Source organism: Pteropus vampyrus, unplaced genomic scaffold (genome assembly GCF_000151845.1).
Source record: "Pteropus vampyrus isolate Shadow unplaced genomic scaffold, Pvam_2.0 Scaffold6, whole genome shotgun sequence".
NCBI classification, from domain to species: domain Eukaryota; kingdom Metazoa; phylum Chordata; class Mammalia; order Chiroptera; family Pteropodidae; genus Pteropus; species Pteropus vampyrus.
The window spans coordinates 13367057-13389970 of record NW_011888787.1 but is presented as its reverse complement, the minus strand read 5'-3'; the positions used below and the strand labels follow the sequence as shown (position 1 = coordinate 13389970).

Below are 22914 nucleotides of genomic sequence, written 5' to 3'. Positions count from 1 at the left end.
AACTTAATCTGTCTCCTTGCAATAGAGAGCAACGATCTCTGCTTAGCTTTCCCAGCCTTTTGGCCATGGCTTTCCATTTGGTTCATTGGAGTCTTCCCTGCATGTACACAGCTCAGAAGTTAGCTAAAGATTTAAGAGGAAATATGCAGATTGGAGGGCTCTCCCCTCAGTGTCACCCTCATTTCCAGGATTCCATCCTTCTATTTACAGCTCCTCTAGCAGCCCCTAATTCCTCTAACCCCTTGAGCCAGTAAGGCTGCAATTTTCTTTAGAGTGCTAGGTACCCTTCACCAGACAGACTGGGAAGGCTGTGAAGGAGAGAGCTGTGTGAGAATAGCTCTTGGCCTGCTTTCAGTCACTCCCTAGTGCCTTTACACAGTTATTATATTTTGTCCAAAGTTTATAATTGGGAGGGTTTGAACATTACAAGCTATTCCACCATTACCAAAACCAGAAGTCCTTCATTTTATAATTTTTAAATGTTTGGTTTAATGCCTCAGAAGAAAATAACACAGAACTGGTACTTAAATGTCCTTAGCTCCCTCCCTTTGTTTTGGTCCAATAGATTGAAAATGGAATATTTCATATATATTAAAATACCTTTTAACGTGAATGAAATAAGTCAAAATTATCGCCTGCTAATTGAGGCTCCCAGAAAGTAGAGTTTTTTTTTCAAATTACAACAAATTTACTGAGCAAAGAGGTCAGACAATTTGATTAGGCCCAAGAAATATTCAGACCAATTCAACTACTAGGTAACAAAGCTATTTGTTATGAAAAGAATAAAACTCTATGGTAATGAACTATAATAAATGGAGTGTTATTTGCAACTAGTAAGAAGAATGTGAGTACTTTTCATCTACATAGTAGCATATTAACTGAGTTAAGTGACATGATGAATCTTGACTAATTCATTGTTGTTTTCAAACTTAAATTTTTTAAACTTTATTTTGTAGTCAGCAAGTTTTCCATTTGTCAGCTTGGATGTGAAAGTTGCTATTTAAATCCAAAGAGTAACTGTACATGGCTGGCTGAACATTTATAATTCAACAATTATATAGCCTCCAAAATACAGCGGAATGCGAGCTACATAATTAGGATGTCAGCTGAATAAGACAAGGCAATTGGGGATGATGTCATTTTGTGGCATGGGCTCGGATGAGATTTAAGTAAGCAGGACTTCATCTTCCCATCTCTGTTTATATGCACTAATACCAACCACTGTGAGGACAACTCACCTTGCAGTCAGGACAGCTGACTTTTTAAGAAAGAAGAAAATTCCACCTTGTATTGACTGCTCTCATAAAGAAAAACTGCTCTTAAATGGCTTTACATATATCTATACGTTTTCCCGCTTGGTCTGCTCCATGTGTGTACATCCTGAAAAACTGCCAAAATAGCAGCAACAACTGATGATATCAGAAGGAAAAAACTCATTGCCACAGGAAACCAACACTGTTGAATCGACATCTTTCTTCTTAGTCACTTGTTCTATACTTACTAGGTAAACCAAAAGATCTGTTCAATTTGTTATACAAATATATGTACTTGCATACGTGACGGAAATTAATATCCAAAATAGAAAATGTCTATGTTCAGAGTCCATCGATGCTTCGGGATTCTGAGCTAGCTTCTGGTATAGAAAACAGACTTAGCATCTCCATCTCCAGAGGATGCACACTGCCTCCCGTGATGACTAAGGAATGTAACGGCCCTCCCAAGTCCACAGTACACATCTGCTGCAAAGTGCCGGCTGCAATTTTCTGGTCCTCAGCTCCAACTCTGGCTAAGCCAACACAGAGTGTCTCCTCGGTGACCGCTATTTAATTAAAAAAAAAAAAAAAAGATACCGCCATTCAGTTCAGCAAATGCATTAACCTATCCAACGTTAAAACTAACACTAGTACCAAAAGAACATTTAAAGAATCTGCAAAAATCTTAAATCTTCTTAGTCACTCATTATGGACCAATTATCTAATCTAAGGCTTTTCTAAATTATTGGTACTATCTGATATATAAAGTACTTTCCAATTTTACCCTTTCAGAATACAAAGGCTTCCCTTAAGTTATATTTTTAGGATTTAATAAATAATTACCTGTATCCATACTCTACAACTAACTGCACAGCATTTCTCTTAGATTCTGAGTGAACGATGTTTATTACATGCTTAGCTTTTTAACAAGTTACTTGAGATATGTTCACATTGACCGAGATATATTAGAAAAAACATGGGATTATGAGATAAATACATAAGTTTAAGTTTCTGCTTGACCACCTAATCGGCTATGAGACAAAATTCATTTTTTAAATTTTTTTAAAAATGAAATACTATCTCCCTTAAATGGTGGTTATAGGGCTATATTAGCTATGAAAGTATTTAGTAAACTCCATAGACCTTAACAAATAATGGGCATTGTGATTACTTTTACTTTTAAGTTCAAAATAACCAACATTAGCGAACTTTAGTATGACATGTTGTGACAGCTGAAGGGCTGACCCTTTCGTGGTTTTATTGGTTAGCTGGGAAAGCTGCCTGATTGAACAATGATCAAAATGGGGCAAATGATTTACACGAGGACATGCAGGCATGCGAGGAACTCTGTACAACATGATGGATACAGAACACCCTTGCTGAGTGATTGTTCTGTGGCTTTAACAAAGCCCACTAATGAGAATAAAATAAGCAATGGTCACTCAAAAATCTCTTTATATATCTTTTCTATCAGGAGATACGTGCTCAAAGGCAGTCAGCACCTTATAACAGATATAATGAGAGGTTCATTTCAGAACCTCGTGATATTTACCAACAATAAACATTATGTTATATACCATGCACCGTGTCTACATATTAGGAATACAAGGATAAAGTCTCTTGTCTTTATCCTGAAGAAAACTATCCCTGGTCTCCGTATTGAGAATGAGAAAAAGCAGAATAAATATATTTTTGCAGGACAAATCTCACTATATAGTTCTATACATTATTAAAACATTTATATAGCAACATATTTACTTCGAATCTGATTTATAGTTAATTAAGTGAAAAATACTCACTTTCTGGAAGGGTATTAATTTTACTAGAAAGAACTCCATTATTTTTCTTTCAGTACAACTTTCATCCTATGAGATTTAAGTTAAAGTTGGAAAAAAGAGAAAAAGTACAATGCATAAACATTGACTCGCTTCAGTGGAGGTGGTATATCTGTGTGTCAGATGTTCTATCACATACGCATCTCAAAGCAGCAGAGGGCAGAGTATGAGAGCCCTGGTAGGGTCCTGAGTACCTGGTTCTTCTCCTCGTGTTCTTTGATTCTGAACAATCTCCAGAAGTTGCTGGGCTGCTTGGTTTACACTCATATACCGAGGAGGTTCGTAGATCTTCCTTCCTCTGTAATTATAACACTAGATGTCATTGTTCTTAGTCGTGAAATTACATTATATATTCTTAACGCAAGCATTCCACCAGGTATACTCAAGTACATCTAAATTCTGTCTGCAGCTTTCAAACGATACTCACGAAAGCACAGATATGGTGATCGTTTATCTCAAGTTTCTTAAGCTTTTTTCATTGTTCTACTTCAACTGCCTTCTGATCTCACTGAAATGTTGGCAGAAATAAAAGTCCAACAACTTAAATGTAAATGTCTAAATCAAAGTTACCTTTATTCAAAGTGATACCTTAGGAAAAAATAAAATAAGTGGCAATTTGTTCTATATCCCAGCTAATCAGATTCTACAATGTTCATTTTACTGCACGTGTTTAAACCAATGTTTTCACTCCCTCTAGTAAACTAAAGTGGTAAATATCTAAAGATCTTGGAGAGTAAGATATGTTTACATCTGTATGACTCAAAAGCCTACCACATTTGCTCAATGATCATAATAAAAATATAGCTTTTGCAGCTTATACAACAGTTGGTATAGATTATTCTACTGACTCTCAAAACAATTCTCTAAGTCAGCATTGTCCAATACAAATATAATGCAAGCCACAAACATATTTTAAAATTTTCTAGTAGCCACATTACCAAGTTTAAAAAGGGCAAAATTAATTTTAGTTATATATTTTATTTAACCTAATATATCCAAAATATTATATTTCAACCCTTCTATAAAAATTATTAAAGACTGTTTTTGTACTAGGTCTTTGAAATCTAGTATGTATAATCTGGTATGTATTTTATGCTTATAGCACATCCAGATTCAAATGTTAAATTTTCATTGAAAATACTTGATCTATATTGAGATTTCATAAAATTCATGATTATAAAAGTAATTTACATATTGAAATTGTTCTAAATGTACTTAAAAGTTTTCCAATAACTAAGTTGAGTATTAGTTTTAAATTAATTAAAATTAAATTACAAATTCAGTTCCTCAGTAACATGAGCCATATTTCAAGTGCTCATCAGTCACATGTGGGTAGTAGCTATTCTATTGGACATTGCCTTTCTAAGCAAAAAAGGATTATTACTCTCATTAGTCATATGGGAAAAATAAGGCTCAGAGATGGAAGAACTTGCCCAAGAGCCTATAACCAGAGGTAGACTCAGGACTCAAACCCATGTCTTCTGACTCTCAATTCATTAATTCATTCCACAAATATCTACTGAGTGTCTATTAGGTGTCAACCATCGTTCTCAGCAATGAATCCATAAAATCTATTGCTATTTCCACTCCATTACACTGCTTATCATAAGATTAGAAGTATTTAATTTTTAAATGTTAATGAAAGCTGATTTTCAACAATCTTTAGAACTCATGTCGTTCAAGTAGAATTTATTGAATTGTTCAAGGAATTAAAATAGATGTAAGCATTCTCAGAATAAGACTTACTTGATTAGATTTTCCAAAGACTGCTCCTTCACCTTGATATCTGCAAAAAAGGTAAAAAATAGTTTTTAATTTAATTAATTGTTTTATCCAAAATCCTATGTGTAATCCTAAGTTTTGGGTGGGGAAACATTTTTTTCAAGTCTCCAAAATGCTCACTTGACAGTTTGTGACAGTCTTCCCTCACACTTGGATATAGCCACTTTTTAATGGAAACATGGAGAAGAATAGAAGCTTGTAGTTGTGTAAAGGTAATTAGTTAGAAAACAAACATGAGATTGGCTCTGAGACCATCCTAAAAGGATCTAATTTCCTCTTGGAAAAGAAGAAACAGGAAGGAGTTAGATAAATATTGGCATATACAGCACCTAACAGCTAATCAACATCTTGTTCATTTCTACTAGCTGGTAACTGCACAGATTCAAAGGAAAAGTTTTGTCATGTTCCCGTCCTTCCCTATTTTTCAGACACTAGAAGTTTCAATGCATGTAACATAAACAGAAGAAAATTCTTACTACATTTTGAAAAGAGACGTTTGCTTCCTTTTGAATGGTAAGACATGTAATAATAACTTATGAATAAACACTTAGTACCAAACAGTCATACTTTTAACAGGGCTTTCCCAAGCACTGACGCCAGGTACCCCAGGGGCCAAGACACACAATCTGCTCTCGTAAAGCCTGACAGTCCAAGTGTCACTGATATTTGATTCTTTACACTTTAATCACCGATGCACAGCTGAACTATTTGGTAAAAGGTAAAGCTGAATCACTACATCCTCAGAGGAATTCAGTATACAACAGCAAGAGCAACAGCTGCTTCCTGTTTCACATGCTGAAAACAAATGGTTCAGCCAAAGTTTGTTTTTGCAAAAATAAATATAGTGCCACTGAGGGGTCTTTTGATAGACTTCTACAGCTTTCTTAAGTGATTATAAAAGTTTTTCCTATAAGGATACTCGAAAATGTTTCCCCACCCAAAGCTTAGGTTTACACATAAGATTTTGGATAAAATAATTAATTAAATTAAAATATAGCAGAAATTAATCCCACATATGTATTTCTATTGTTCTTGGAACCAGTGGTGAAAAGTATTTTTCTGGTTCGAAATATCATTATTTAATATTTCCACTTATCTGGACATATAGAGAAAAATGTATATCTGTTATTGAAAATGGCCTCCAACACAACTGGTGGTATGAGTCAACTTAGATTCCTTTAAATGATATTTGTAAGATTCTAAAAAATTCAACATATTTATTAATTCACCTTGAGCTTCCGAAATGTGATAGTAAAGTCTGTAATTTAATATTTTTAAATTTTAATCTTTTTAAATGATATACTCTAAAAGCTGTATTTTAAAAAAGAGGACTGGTGGGAATTTTTTAGGTAAGTGCTATGTAATTAAACATAAGAGACTTAATCTCAAGCCAGGGCAGACTTAATATTTTCTCCTTCTCTTTGCACGGGCCATAATTATTCCTCTCTACTTCTACTTGCTAGAATGTAAGCTTCTCCTATTTATCTTAGAACCAGAACCTAGCGTAATGCAAAGTACCTAGTAGATACTCCATAAATGTCTACTGAATAAATCTGCTCATGTGGCTCTGCTCCTACCCATCCACCAGCCCATCTTAAACTATCCACCCCTTAAGTAGCGTAAGTCCCAACTCGTTCAAAAAGCCTTTGTTGACTTCTCCTCAAATGTTTGTCTTTGAAATATCTATACATTAATGCCATGTTTCATTAATGTCTAATTACACCATATATATTAGTCTTATCTTACCAAGTAAATTTTAAATTCTCTGTGGTTTTCTACCATAGAATATTCTCACTAATCACTACACGGCTTGGCCCATAGCGGGCATTCAATAAATATATACTAATTTAAATGAGAATTCCAGATGACTAAATGATGAGATCTATGGATTGAGGATTTGGAATCATGGTATCTGATATTTCACACCTTGTTCCTGCTTTTGTTAATAGAGCAAGTGAGATATATTGTTTAACTTTGTTTGTCTTTTCCCAGGAAAGCCAAGAAAAGAGGCAGCTCTTAGAGAGTTCAAGAGCCAAAATTCTGGTTTGTCCTTCCTGCCTCTCCATACAATAGAATTTAATTGTTCTTTAAACTTCCATATACACAGAATGTTAGTTCCAACTATTTCAAAACCCCAAGGGCAGGATCCATGTCTAATATTTCCTTAGTGTTCCAAAAGAATCCAACTCCACATTGAGTATAAACAGTCAATAAATACCTGTAAATTGATTTTCCAATTGCCTTTCCAAAGCTTCCCAAAGAAGAAATGCTACTTTTCTCCCCTTCCTCCATTTTCTTATGACTATATGCAGAAGTTATCAGGTAGCCTGCCTCTTAAAACTTCTCTCTCCCTGTTCTGTTTTAAAACTTCTCAGTTCCATTGTAAAACACACACACACACACACCCACACACACACACACACACAAACACACAGTGTCCAAGCTCCGATGAATCTCAATTTTTTTCATCTCTCAGTTGCATATACTTGAACTACAAAAAAGTTAAGGCTGGCCTCTTTCTACATGGAAAAACCCAAGGACAAAGTATAAAGCTAATTAATTAATTAATTAATAATGAAGTGCTAAGTTGCACTGACAAACTAAAATAAGAAAACATAGCATATCAGTTACTTGTGGGTGCAGGTATAAATAAAAAAAATGTTAAAGAAACATTCGTGATCTGATCTAGATTTAAAATTAATTATGTGTCAATGTGAATAGAATAAAAAGGAATGTGTTCTGGCTGGAAATGAATAAACTAGCAAGAGTTAAAGATTTTCTGTGCCAAAGGGTAGTAAGACCATGTCTGAGAAAATAAACTAAAAAAAACTCCAACTAATTAACTTCTATAAATATTTATTGAACAGCTACATTGTGCCAGACCTCTAGACATTAGGAAGGAAGCAGTAGGCAAGACAAAGTCCCAGCAGGGAAGAAAACCAACAAGTTAATAAAATAATTCAGATAGGTGTTAAAGACAAGGAAAAAAACCCACGAAAAACAAAAACAAAAACAAAACAACATAAAGAGAAAGAGAATCTCTGGGGGATATAAGTATACTACATTAGATAAGGTAAAATTTCACTTTAAGTAAGGAGTCAGTAAATTTCTTCTGTAAAGGGCCAGATAAAAAATATTTTAGGTTCTGAGGGTCATAGGTTTCTGTCACAACTACTTATTGCTGTAACTGTAGCACGAAAGTAGTCACGGATGATACATAAGTGAAGTAACATGGCTGTGTTCCAATTACACTTTATTTACAAAACAGATAGTAGGCTGGGCTTGATCCATGTGTACTAGCTTGCTAACCCCTTAATTTCTCTTAATTTCTCATTTTTACCCCATAAGAAACACCAGCCATTAGTAAAACTTTTCTATAACCTTTTCTATTAAAAGAGATATACTGATTGAAATTCTGATAATGCACAAATTATATATTATTGAATAACAGAGAATTGGCTATATTACACAAATAACCTAAACGTTTTTGGCAAATAGGAATTTTTTCTAATGTTCTGAATATCTGTTCTTATTAAAGAAGCCAAAATCATGGCTTCTCTGCCAATTCTCTGCCCTGATCCTGTGCTATGTGGCAGACATCTGGATGACTCCACGCACAGTGTCACCACAACAGTGAGATTCAATGTATGATTGGAGGACTGATGCCAGTATGTGAGCACTTTATTATCGGTGAATGATGAAGTAACTGCCAGAGTGAGAATAGTGTTTACGAATATTTATAATAACTTGACATAGGTACAAAAGACTAGAAATGAAAAAAATAAATATATATAAAAAGAACAACACCTGGTCCTTCATCACAGTTTATAATATACTGCTCTAAACTCCATGAGGCAAGGAGGGATTACTTCTATTTGATAAAAGTGAAGGCAAAGGTCAGGACTGTTCACAATATTCTCTAGCTATTAAGAAGTAGCATGTGGATCTGTCTTCCGATTTGAAGCATAAGGATCATTTCAAAGTTATCAAAGATGCCAGTAAGCTGTTCTGTTCCTCAGTCACAGATTAAAGCTTTGACACTAGTATTTTTACAACAGACGTGGTTAGACAGAAACTGAAAGTCAATGTGAATTCCCAGCATAATTCCAGTGCATCTGCTGGATAACACAGCCATGTCTTTCTGATGCTCTGTCCATCATCGCAGTTTACAAAGATAGCGGTCCCAGCTCTTCCCACACTAGGTAGGAAATACAATATGGGGAGCATGATACAGTGAAAAGAGCAGTGGATAAAGGGCTATTTGGAGTCTACCAATCTCACCACCAGTAAACTGGGTGACAGTGGGAAAAATGATTCAATATAACTGGGTCTCAACTTTATCTATAAAACAGGCTTCATTAAGATGATCTCTAGAGTCCCTTTCAGATCTATAATTCTGATAGCATCAATGCTGCAGTATTCAAAGAACTTCTCTAAGAAGACAGAGGATGAAGCTCAGTAAGAATAAATGCTCAATATGGGTCTGCTGAATTGCTGTAAATTGACCAGAACAGGGTCTTGATGGACGAATGGGTAAGGCATGGAGTGGTGGAGAGGATCTGTTAGGGCGTAGGAGGGGGCGGTGTGAACTAGCACGCATGCAGGAAGAGCCATGTGGTAATCAGAGCAGAAAACGTGTCTCTAAGAGTGTGGGAAAGAGCATGGCATGCACAGCGTGACCAGACTGTGAACTTTCTGACCCCTGGCTAGTTACCCACAGAACAGTTTCACCTTAACACGAAATCAAAATGAGAACAATACGACACCTCCACATCGTGACTTTAAGGAAACTCCCAAGCCCTTACCTAACAGGCATAATGTGTGCATGCCATTTTGTCTGTTCTTCTTCACTTTGTCAAAGAAGCTTTCTGGTCTCCAAGTGTCTGTCCAAAAAACAATAGACACCGTCTCTCCAAACTTATACAACTAGAAAAAATAAAAATGTTAATTAACGATGGAACAATTCACTGACTACTATTTCAGAGATAACAACCAAAATAAAAAGCGAGAGCAGACCTGAGGTGGGTTGGGGATCAAATCTGTCACAAAAAAGGCAATAAAAGTTCTCTGGCCCACAGCAGCTGGTGTCTTCCTGAGGCCCTTTCAGGAGTAGGCTTCTAGTATTTTCTGCATTTAGTACAGGAACATACGTCACCAGTTCATGATTTAGCTATGTAGCCTAAAATACTAAAATACAAAGAACATAGTAGGAAGCCAAAAAAAAAAAAAAAAGACTGCTGCACAGTCAGATCAGGGTTCACAAGGTTAACATATTACTATCTTTACTTAACGGATGAAACCACCAAAGCTCAGAAACATCAACTGACTTGAGGTCACACAGCTAGTTAGTAATGAAAAAGAAACTCGAACCGAGGTCTGAGTTCCACGTGTCAGTGACACTCTCATATGGTGGTATACTTCGGCCATTTCTCAAAACCTCCCCCTTACTCTGCCCACTTTTTGTTCCCTCACTATAGAGTTCAAGGATAAGGGCCTTTTCTCTAGCCTCCTCCTTTTCCCCTAAGTGGCCTCCTGCCCTACTTGACCATCACGCAACCAAGAAGCTTGCCTGGTTCCAGTTTGCTTCCAGGCTGGCTGTACAGTTCATTTAAATGAGTCCAACTCCAAATCTTATGCCGAGAAAATCTAGTTTTGAATTCTGGTTCTACAACTTGTTAGCTGTGTGACATAACTATTTCTAAGTCTATCTTTACAATAGGAATAGTGACAAAATACTGTCCTGCCTACTCATAGGGTTGTGAGGATCAAATAACATGCAAAAAGCTATTCAAACTGTGGAATAATATGCTAATATTAGATCTTACTAGACACTGTACAAAGAACATTTATTTTCAGAGACTTAATATATGGTAAAACATACAACTAAAGTTGTTATGGAAAGATTTAATTATTCGATTTAAACAGTGTTTGAAAAAATTTCTAATAGAGCTGGCAATCACATCTTGTCCTAGGTCATAAATTAACTGTGACTGAAATAAATGTGTGACTTCAGGAAATCACTAATTTTGCTAAGCCTAAAGGTTCTTCATTTGAAAAATGAAGAAACTGGTCTGGAGAAGGGCTTGTCATCTTAGGCTTCTCACTGTTTTCAAAAGCTGCTGTAAGAGGTAAGGGGGAGGCAGGCAGGAAGGAAACAGAAGCTGGGGTTCCAGGGTCTTCTATCCCTTTATCTCTAGAGAAATTCAACTTTTCTCATGTTTTATATATTGAGGTCTTAAAAACTAAACCGACACTTGTAACAGTGACTGTGAGCTCCCAAGGTGAGGTTCATGTTCCTCATATGGCCACACCTCCAATTTACCTACCAATGGGCTTCATTCCCCAAGTCCATTTGAGAACTCTCTAAAAAGGTATTTCCCTATAGAGGTTATTCTATCTAGTGGCAGTCGAATTCAGAGATCAGTGTAGAAAAACCTTGTAACTCTAAGAATTCAGAGTCACAAATCTTCCTGCTACTGTAACAAGGTTTCTTCATGAAAAAAAAAAAAAAAATGGATTTAGCGTTCCAATGTGGAATTCCTGGAATATATTCACCCAAGCTACAAGGAATGGGCCTAGTCCTGCTGAGGGCCATTTATCTCATGAATATGTATTACAGGTCATCTTCTATGTGCCAAGCATAATGCTATGCACAGCTGTGAAGTGAGAGGCAAAACAGAGCCCGGGCCCTCATGGAATACGCAGTCTTGCTTATTCTTCACACTCAGGGAAGAAGCTCTGGGGTCGTGGCCCTGGTTCTTACTAATTGGGACATCACACACAAGTCAAGTAATCTTCTTGACTTTCAGGAGGAGCTCTACTACAAAGTGGGTAAAATAATTATAAACCTAATAATGTTTAAGGATTAAATGACAAAGCCTGGATTGTGTTGTGCCTTGCACACAGTAAATACTCAATAAATGTTAGGGATCTGATGATATAACAATGATGTTTATAATGATGAGATAGAGATATTCTAAAATTCTGTGTCCTGCTATAATCTAACTGCTTTCTTTGTTGGAGTGGGCTCAAAAACATTACCAAATATTTGAAACTATGCTTATGATTCAATTCTGACGAGTTCAACTGTTTATATTCTAAAAAGCATTTTGGCATCTCTGATCAAATTTTGAAATAGAATTATTACTTTATCAGAAAAAAACTTTAAGGGAAAACCATTACAGAAAACTATATATGCAGCCGCATATAAGTACTTTAAATGGATCTCTGATATTTTAACAGTCACAGAAATACAGTGATGAGATAAATTCTTCATTCAAAAAGAAAAAGATAGATCATTTAAAGGAGAGTTAGGATGCTAGTCACATATAAACACTAGCTGAACCATTCTGGGCAAAAGCCTCTCGGCATCGCCTAATTTGGGGGATTAAAGAAAACCTCACATAAGCACTGCTTTCTAGGACCCTGATTTATAGACTGTAACCATTCCCATGGCTGTGGTGCAAACTTCTTCAATGATTTCCGGAACATTATGCAAATAGTTCACCATTTAGATGTCAGTATCTCAAAGAACAGGACCAGTCCTTTGTGTCTGACAATCTAAGGACTTAGCAGTAAACTATAAAAAGAAACTGGAGCAAAATCATAACAGTGACGAGAACTGAGGTTGCAAAAGCCTGAGCACTGACTATCATATAAGTAATTCTTTGTGCTGTGATCATCACCACCCCCTCAACATTACTGATGCACATCGAAATTTATGACTACAAACAGAACTGTTTTCTAAAACCTGGTCAATACATTATTTTTTGGTCTTAACTTGGAGCAAGAGAAAGCAGTTTATCTAACTTGATATTGGATCATGTTTTATCTATTGAAGACAAAAACTCAACTCGAAATAATCCATATGATTACATATAAGGCACTATCTAGTTAGAGTGAGAAGATGCACAAGAAAAATATTAGGTAGTGAATAATTATCAAAAATGAGATACAGACTGTATGTATCACGAGTTAGGCATTTCCCCCAGTTATAGAGTACGTGAAGGCGACTGCTGAAGAGATAGGATATAACAGGGACCTTAAAGGATGGATAAGATTTAGATTTGGGAAGCTGCACATAGGGAAAGAATGAAATGGTGTGAACAAAGGTGGGAAATCGTGGGCAATATTTAGAAGGGCATTAAGCAGTTATCTAGAAATAGCTACTGCCTGACTTGCCTCTAACAAGTATCTCTAATTCCTGACAGCTTACCATATGCCAATTGCTGTCAATTCCAGCTCTATAATTTACCTAGAAATTGACTATTCATTTCTTTTCCCACTATCTTGGTTTGAGGGCTCAATATAACTTGCTGAATGATGTTAATAGTGTTCTAACTCATTTCATCGACACCAATAGTTCCTTCTTTTCAGTAGCACAGATGTTTTGTAAACTCTATTCTGTAATAGGCTTTAAGGCTTTTGTTATTTTATATTCAAATAAAAATATTTCGTGATTTTTAAGTTAAAAAATATTTTCTCTGCATATGGAAAAATTAGTAAATTTAACTTACTAAATTAAGAACTCTATTAAGCCACACATGTATTTTATATATATGTATATCCTAAATCAGATCAGTTAAATCTGTGAGGTAAAAAAAAAGCTGAGCTAAGAGAGTTGTCAAAAAACACACTATAAAACTATATAATCAAGAATTGCTAGTTTTCTATAAAGAATAATTGTCTTCGATTTGTCTTTTAATCCTCACATGCATTTTGCTCAACACTGATGTAACACCGATTTTTGCGACACTAAGATTATGAAAGTGGCCACACACGAGGTACATAAAGCTGAGTGACTATGTACCGCGTTCCCCAACCTTTTTGGCACTAGGGACAGTGCCCCTATGAGAATCTAATGCCTAATGATATGAGGTGAAGCTTAGGCAGTGATGCCAGCACTGGGAGACCAGTACCGGTCCGTGGCTCGGTGCTTGGGGATCCCCGACTATGTAGACAGCAGACTACAAGATTTATATTCTCACATAAATGAGCAAATCCACATAAATTTTTAAATATTACCATTATTTAGCGGGTGGTCAAAAACAATTCTGAAGTGACTGAAAGAATTAGAGAGTTTATTGAGTCATTCTAAGGTTACACAGCCATGTAGAGCTCTGACATCCTCATACCTAGTGTTGTGTTCTTTGTACTAGGTTAGTCTTTATCATTTCTACATTAGTCCCTGTACAACAATAAAACCGATTTAATGCTTTTAAAAAACAACAGTAAGAACTACTCTAAGGCCACCAATGTCAATTACCACAATGGGTGTTGTTTCATGAAAAAAAAAGTTAATTAACAATAAATAATAAATACTATACGAAGGAAGTATTTTAACATTTTACTTGGCCTGTCAGATTCAGGTGAATGTACACTAAGTGTTGAATAAAAAAGACTAAAAGAAAATATACCAAACTGGTAATTTATGATTACCTCTAGGTGGTGGGACTATGGATGCTTTTATTTCCTTCTTTATACTTACTGTATTTTCTTAATTTTCTCTAAGTATATATGTCATATATTATCAAGGAAAAATTATTTTTTATAATGGCTCCTCTAAAACAGAGAAAATGGTAAATGAAGGTGGTAATTCTAATTCTGCGCAATTTGGCCGCTAAATGCTTAACTTGAAGAGTTCAGGAAAAGAAGGACTTTGTTCCATTTATCTTTTGTGTATTAAGAAAAGTCCTTGATTTTTCATTAGCAGTTATGTCTAAAAACAATCAACTTTATTGGCTCTAGACAAACAGATTTTTCTCTGATTAGAAAAAGCCAAGAAATACAAATAATACAGTGTTAGAAATATCTGTTACTTAGGAATTTCAATAACATTTTAAAGTATACATGTTTATAACTAATATGTGAATTGTGAGAAAAATACTAAAATTTACTCAATGAAAATTTGACTATCTGATGTACTTGGTTAAGATAACCTATGTCTAAAGTTAGCTCCCAAATCTGCGCGATATTAGAGTTTATCTAGTTCATAATTCTTTATACTTTTTAGTGCCAAATCTTTTTTCCAAATAAATTCTTAAATAGAGCATCAATAGAGTTAAAAATAATGACTGGAGGAGACTTACTCCATTCAACTTACTCCAACACAAAAATGTTCAGAAGAGGTTGAAAGTATACAAAAGACTTGAACTGGCAAGTTTTGTTTGTAAGTATGCATTTTATTAGAAGACCAATTTAAATGTAATCATTAAAAGTAAGTGGTAAATTCTGAAAGGTGAATCATTTATACATTTTCTCTGGTTCTTCATAACCAAAGGCAATATTGCTAAGATGATTGGCCAGGACTAGTCAATTAAATTGGGCTACTCCTTCTAGGTAATACAGAAAATATAGACTCTTTAAAGCTACAGATATAGCATTTGATATTCAATGCTAATGTATCTTCTCATTGTTAATTCGTTATTTTAAATTACGCATTCCAGGAAGACATATCAGAAAAACCTTATTTCATAGATTCTAAGATGTATACTTTTTTTCTATTATTATATCTGAAATAAGAATGCGTCTTAACAATCAATGAAGCCTTAAAAGCACTGTTGGCCATTAGCAGTCATGGTTGTCATGGATCACATTTGTGTGACCATCAGAACACAATATAAAACTTGGAAAATGAATGTCAACAGCTTGGAAAAAAATCTTGGAAACGGTTAATGGAATGCCTTTTTAACCCTTCAGAACTAAGATTGTTGGGTTAAAAATAACTAATTTTACACATTAATGACTACAAAGTTGGATTAAAAGCCTAGTATCATTGGCTTCTGATTCTTTAAAATATTTTTTAAGAGATGTTGCTTCACAATGCCCTGATGGCACAGAAAATGATACCGTATGGAAAAACATGGCCTCAGCAATGCAGAGTTAAGTTATTTGGAAGACTGTAAAAAGGTTTTAGGAATACTTAATCAATTTGATTAGACTATATTTCCTTTTTATGTATGTACCTATTCATTCAATATACCATTAAAATCTTTAGCTAAATTCCAATGGGCTAGTCCAATGTGAGATGAAAGAAATCTAAGTTATAGAAAAACTTAGTATAAAAAATTTAATATTAAAAAATTAAGTACACACAAATGTAGCATAATAGTAATCTTATAATTCATGAAATATAATAAAATCTACTTGTAATATGTAGAAAAATAAAACATTTTTGCTAAATACCATTTAAAAGTCACTCTTTGTAGCATTACCTGTAAACCACAGCAGCCTACAGCATTCATTATGGAAGCATTGTGAATAACTCGGTAAGAGATTCCCAGCTTTGTTGCTCTCAGAATCAGATCGCTGTGGGTTGTAGCCCTGTAGTGAGAAAATATCGAGTTGTATTAAAGTCACCTACACTGATGTTTTAAGACAGTAAAGTTATACTATTTCATGAGTTCGAGTCAAAGTGTTGAGGACACTGCTCAATTTCTGAGCTTTTTGGCAAGAAAAGCGAGTCTACACATGCTCTTCACAATGTTGAATTGCAGCTGCAACACTCTTAAAGTAACCTTGGCAGCTACAGAAAAAAGGGAAGTTTCACTTGCTCTGGTTAATATTTGCAGACACCTGAACTCTGGAGCAGCAATTCTCAAACAACTTTTTGGTCGTAGGTCCCCTTTAAACTCCTCAAATGACTGCTCTCGAGTTCTAAATTACAGCACAACTAGACCTACTTAATTTCTGCTTTGTTCTGAAGGTTTTGTTTTTGTATTTTGAAATACAACATGGTAGAACATACGGAACATTTTCATAGCCTGTTAATCTTTGTCTTTATACATGAGCGTTCTATCTGACATAATCTTAGTTGGATTTTCCATCCGTCTAGCAGTCATTTTATTTATAACTGTTGTCCTGGGTGTATGTGTGTGCATACTGTGCCTGTTGCCTTTCCTTTTCTGAGCTAAATCTAATTATTATAATTAGATAGACTGTAGTGGAGAGAGAATATATGTAAATATAAATACAGATACTGTGAAATACAACACATCAATTCAGAGCTGCATTATTAAAGAAGCCTTTTCTCCTCTTGATCAAAACTCCAAGCCCTACTGGGGAAAGCAACATTAGCATGTTTGAGAAACTCCGTACAAATAAGCATAACCTGAACTGGTCAATGCATACCAAGTAGGAAGATCAAGGGCTTTCACCCCATGAGGCAGTCAGAAACAGATTAACAAACGCCTGGCAGGGAAGCCTGTTTTTGATCACACTTATAACATAAATACTAGTATGAAAAACAACCAATAATTTGATTTAGAGTTAGCTTTTTAAAAAAATAATATGCCAGTTGTAAAAAATGTTTTTAATATCACCTTCAACAGAATTTCTCTACTTCACACTGATTAAGGAAAACAGTTATCAGTGAGTTAAACAGATGAACAGAAAGAAAACTGGTTTAAAATGATCTCTCTCTTAATCACAAGTTCATTTAAAATGACCAGATGTGGATGTGGATGGTATACTATGAAGATTTAATGACCTGACAAAGTGATTTGATTTTTTGTGAAACTGACATGTGATTATAGAAGCCCCTCAGATTTCCACTATAAAAAATTTGTGATAAAATTGGTATTTTATCATCACTGTTACCTAGATTATATTGCTTCAGGAAAAAGAAAAACTGGTTTGAAACACAGGCTTAAACCATTATAATGAGCACTCTTTCCAGTCCAGGGCTCATGAAAATGCTTCATTTATGGTGACTGGAAAAGTGTGTGTGTGTAAAAAAAACTTATTACTATTTCTGGGCATGTGGCTCTATCCACAATCATATAGACACATACACACACACACTCTGATTGTGGACATATACCCAGAAATAGTAATAAATTTGTCCTAATAATATGCTTGTTACTTGGAATGGCTCTGAAGGCAATTTAAAGAGAGTCGAGAATGTTTTCATCAATGGAATCAATACAATAAAGAACATAAAGGTGACCAATTTGAATGCATGAGTCTGTATATTTTAAATTTTATTTTATAATAACATTAGTTCGTGGATATTGTTCCACTGTATTTGGCTGATGATCTGAAAATTCATTAATATTTGCAAAGATATGGTGAAACTGATGTTCTTATGAACTACTGGAAACACTATAAATTGGCACAATCCTTTGATTTTTTGGTATTATAAACCTATTTGGGAGAATCTATCATAAAAAAAATAATACAAAATGTGGGGATGGGAAAGTGGGAGCGGAAAAAAATAATATACATTAATCCATACATGGCAGATTTACTTATATTGGAGAAATAAATGGACTACTGATTTTTATTGGATAGTTACTAGGCACTAAGCACTGTTCAAATGTATTACATGAATGGAAACAATCAAATGACTTACATTAGAGCACGTAGGAAACAAGAGACTAAAGGTATATTTTTGTATGCCATGAAGGAAAAGGCACGCACATAAGTATAAAAGATTATGTTAACTTATTATAAAATATAGTTATAGAGTGTATTAAAATAAAGGATGACAAGATGGAGTCATTATTAGAATTTGTTGAAGGATGACCTTTATGTGGATAGAAAGCTTAAGACAGTCATCTCTCACATGACTGAGTCAGATCTATTGATGTAGGATTTTTTAAAGAGTCATTTATACTCTTTATGTGATTAACTTCTATATTTCTTTCAATAATCAGGAATAAAAGGACCAAGATGAAAACTACATCAACTGACTTTCAATTATCTTTTTCAAGAATTTAAGATTGTTGGAGATGGATGGTGGTGATGGCTGCACAACAATATGAATGTACTTAATGCCACTGAACTGTACATTTAAAAATGGTTAAAATACTAAATATTATGTTATATATACTTTACAATTTTAAAGTTAGAAAAAAGAATTTAAGATTGAATAAACAATTTTCCCTTTTTACATTTTTATTCAAATAAGTAGAAAGGGGCTTAAAATTAAACAAAGAACATTCTTTTGTTGTATATAAGAATTTCAGTGTCTTGTTGAATTCTGTATTCCCTTCCTGATTTATCCATTTAATTCGCTCATATTCTCATTCTTCCAGGCCCAATTAAAATTTACACATTCCCTACCACCCTGTCTTCAACCATTATATCTTTGACTGTTATATCCCAATAGTAATCCAGTAGATAAATAAAAATTAACTTTAGTATAGTAATTATTATATAAATCTAAATAACAAGATTATACATAATTAGTCACTAACAGGGTAAATGAATTGCCTAGGAGTTAAAAGGTGGGGGGTACTTGCTCCTAAATAAGGTAAGAGTCACAGAAGAGGTGGCATCTGAGCTGGGTCTTAAAGAATCTATTTTACCAAACAGAAATTGGGGACAACGATAGCTAACACTAGTGTATAGTATACTTGAAAACTGTTGAGAGTAGATCCTAAGACTTCTCATCACAAGGAAAAAAATATATTTTTTCTTTTCTTTTGTATCTGTATAAGATGATGGAAGATAACTTATTGTGGTGATCATTTCATAATATATGTAAGTCATTATGCTGTACACCTTAAACTTATGCAGTGCTTTTGCGTCGATTATATCTCAATAAAACTGGGAATAAATAAAAGGAAAGAAGGACTGGGAAGAACAGTCTGTTTTAAGAAAAAATCATGAGCGAAGACATGGAGGACAAATATTGCTAAACACTTATAAGATGATGAAATTGTACAATTTGGCTCTGACATAGTCAAAAAAAGAAGTAGCCAAAGGAAAAAGTAGATAAGACTGTTGAAAGATTTAAGGCCATGAAAAGTCACTGAAGGATTTTGAGCAGGGTAGTAAAGGCATCAAGGCACTTTCTCTGGGCCTCAATTTTTTTTTATTTACATAGAATTCTTCCTTCTACTATGGGCTTCAGTAGAAGAGTGACATAGATAAAAGGGCAGGTTGGAGAGTATTTTCCACGTCTAGACAATGACAAAGCTAATAATGTTCTCATTTTGAGCCCTTCCAATTGTGGTTTTACAAATATGAATTTAACCATAGCATTAGTAATGAATGAAGAGTCTGGACCAGGCAAAAGGTTACTATATTAAACTGGGGTATATGATAATAAAAGCTTCAGTTAGGTAGAAGAGTGGCAGCCAGAATGGAATGAAAGAATATGAAAAAGTTGGTAAAAAAGTGTCAACAGCAGTGCTTCTCAAATTAACTGGTAAAAGGCTAATATTTTTTTTTTTTTAAAGTTTTCTTGTCTATGGCCATGCTACCCTGAACAAGCCCTATCTTGTCTGATTTCAGAAGTTAAGCAGAGTTAGGTCTGATTAGTACTTGGATGCGAGACCACCTAGGAAGACCAGGTGCTGTAGGCATAAAAAAAATTTTTTTTAAATAAGGGATTGTAAGCTGCCAAGGTCCTTGCAATCTGTGAGGTCAACCAAGGGTTGCCTCACCTAAAAAAAAAAAAAAAAAAGTTTTCTTTAACTATTTCTTTGGGAGAGGGGACACCACACTTCTACTCAGAAGTCTTTTATCTCTTTACACCCATCATGCCATGAATTCATAGGGAATGGGTTCCAGCAGTGCAGGCTCCTTCCCATTGGTTCTCACACACTGAGCCTTTCTGGGTAGAGCAGGCTGGCGCTTCAGTGGAATCCAGGTACCTTTCTCTTCGGCTTCCTTCTTTTCTTGATCGTTTTCCTTTACACGTTTTGGGAAGCTGTCTCCGCTCTTAGAGTACTTAATATGCTCAACAAGTACATCAATTCTCTTGGCAAGAATCTTGCTCTTAACTTGTTTGTTTACAATGATGCCAAGAGCATGCTGGGTAACACTGAAGACTCTTCCAGACTCTGCCATGGTAACGTTGGTGAGGATTCGTTTGAACAGTGCCCATTTCCTTGATGTCTACAATACCACCTTTCTTGTAGATTTGCACGTATGTGGTCAAAGGAACAGCTCAATGTTTTCTAAAAGCCCTAGAGAACATATAGCGGGTGCCTCTCCTCCTTTTCCTTGTGTCGGTCATTTTGGTGAATTACTGGAAGATGGCGATTCCGGCCAAAAGAAAGGGCGAATGTTCTATATTGTCATGAACGATAGTTTCATAAAATGCAATAAAAATTAACTCTAAAAATCAAATATAAATTAATACAAAATACAAGCTTTAAATTTTTATTATTAGATCCACCAGAGATAAATTAGTTTTTTAAATTGCTATAAAAGTTTCTAAATGCTTACTCTCAATTTCTGTTATCTCATCATAGACTAGTAAGTTTGTTGGCTGGCATCAGTCTGCAAACCTCACTTTGAGTAGCACTGGTTTATTGGACTTTGTCAGTGACTGGATGCCATGAAAGTAAGAATGGTGGTACTATCGAGTTGGGAAGTTTGGCGAGTTCAGGTGTCACTACAGGAAACATGGGATTTTGGCAGAAGACAGTGTGATAGTAAGAAAATACTATAAGAGTTCCAAGACATTTTATATATACGATTTTTCAGTACCCTTATTTTACTGTTTTGTGGATTAAAAAATACACACACACACACACACACACACACACACACGTTACTTCCTTTAAAGAAAGCCTTACTTTTACAAAAAACAATGTCAGAGGTTAAAATAAACTATTTAAATATTTAAAAATGTATGATTACCCAATGTCATTTGCAACCAAGTATAATAATAATACACAATCCCTGGCACATCATATTAATATAAATTACTTTCTTTTTGACAGACACACACACTTGTAACTCCAATCTTTTGAAAAACATCCTTGGTGGTAGGCTCATAGTGATTTAATTATCCTTATGTTACCTAAATCTGTGACATAAATCTTGGGTCACCAGCTGGAGATAAAGAACTCTTCTGTTTGGCTTGACATTAGAGATTGATGATGCTTGACCAGACAAGTAGAAGCCCATCTTTTTAGTAATGGGGAAGAACAGAGCTCCCAATGGATATAAGAAATTGAAATCTGAGGCCTGATAGATGATAAATTCAAAGCAAGAAAAGTGACAGCAATATTGCTAAATATTGGATGATTAAAAAAGAAAGCAGAAGATGCTTGTAATTTACCTGCAAAACAAGTGGCAGGCATGACTCTCAAAAAATGTAATATACTTATTTAATGACATACTAGTTATGTCTTTTGATGTCCTAAGTGACCTTCTAAAAGAACAGCAGAAGCAATGATACAAACTTTAGAGTTGATACCTGACAACATGATACATATGATCACATCCCAGCCAAGTAGGTTTTCTTCATTAATATCAAAGATAATGAAAGTTTAAACTTTTAGACATTTAAAAGTTTAAACTTTTAGAAATTTTAGACAGAGCTTTGGTAAACAGAGTCTTTCAACAAGATCTGGAAGGTGAAAAGGTTTTAAATATAACAATAATTCTTATTGGTTTAAAAAAAATAAGTAAATGCAACTAACACTCAAAATATTTGCTTTGACTTACCCAAATGGATCACCAACTACAAGGAATGCAACATCACTGATATCAGCATCCTTTAAAATATTATCTGCTTCTTGTTCCACTTCTTCTCTATCAGCGAGAATCAATTTTCTTCCATAAAATTCTTCCTATAGATTTAAATCCAATATCACAATGAGACAGCAGGTGACCATTTCAACACACATACACACATGCACACACAAAATAATCTTTGTCTGGGGCTGGTGCAAATCTTGGCAACCATCCAAACACAGATCACTGAATATATCAATGAGCTAGCACTCTATATCATGCTGCAATTAAACTCTGTCTTTGAGGCTTATCTTAATATCCCAAGAGGAGGTAGACTAACATCTGAGGCTTTTTGCATTTTTAATTTACCTCTAAATTTGGTTCTAATAGACCAGGGAGAATATTGTAGGATGAACAGAGAATATGTATGCATGAGCCTTACTTTAGAAACATAGCAATACAGAATATATAAATTAAATAGTAATTATAAACATACAGTGCAGTTTGAATTTTACTAAATTTTCCATGGGGAAAGCTATGGGACCCTGGCTAAAATGAAAAGTAACTTCAATGAGAAATAATAGAAAATTAAGATTTAGCTGTTTACATAACCAGCAAACATTCTT

The 22914-nt window shown here is 34.7% G+C and overlaps 1 protein-coding gene and 1 pseudogene across 1 annotated transcript in view; both read right to left on the bottom strand.

The window, feature by feature from the left end:
- Positions 1 to 469: 469 nt before the first annotated feature.
- DPH5 (diphthamide biosynthesis 5) overlaps positions 470 to 22914 on the bottom strand; it is a 25837-nt gene continuing 3392 nt past the window's right edge. The window contains exons 2-7 of the mRNA XM_011369241.2: positions 22280 to 22404; positions 16084 to 16192; positions 9676 to 9796; positions 4835 to 4874; positions 3283 to 3386; positions 470 to 1819 (exon numbers count right to left, since the gene is read on the bottom strand). Of these exons, the coding sequence (XP_011367543.1) occupies positions 1596 to 1819; positions 3283 to 3386; positions 4835 to 4874; positions 9676 to 9796; positions 16084 to 16192; positions 22280 to 22404 (723 nt within the window). The 3' untranslated portion in view covers positions 470 to 1595. The remainder of the gene's footprint in view (positions 1820 to 3282; positions 3387 to 4834; positions 4875 to 9675; positions 9797 to 16083; positions 16193 to 22279; positions 22405 to 22914) is intronic.
- Positions 20228 to 22269, bottom strand: LOC111745302 (annotated as a pseudogene).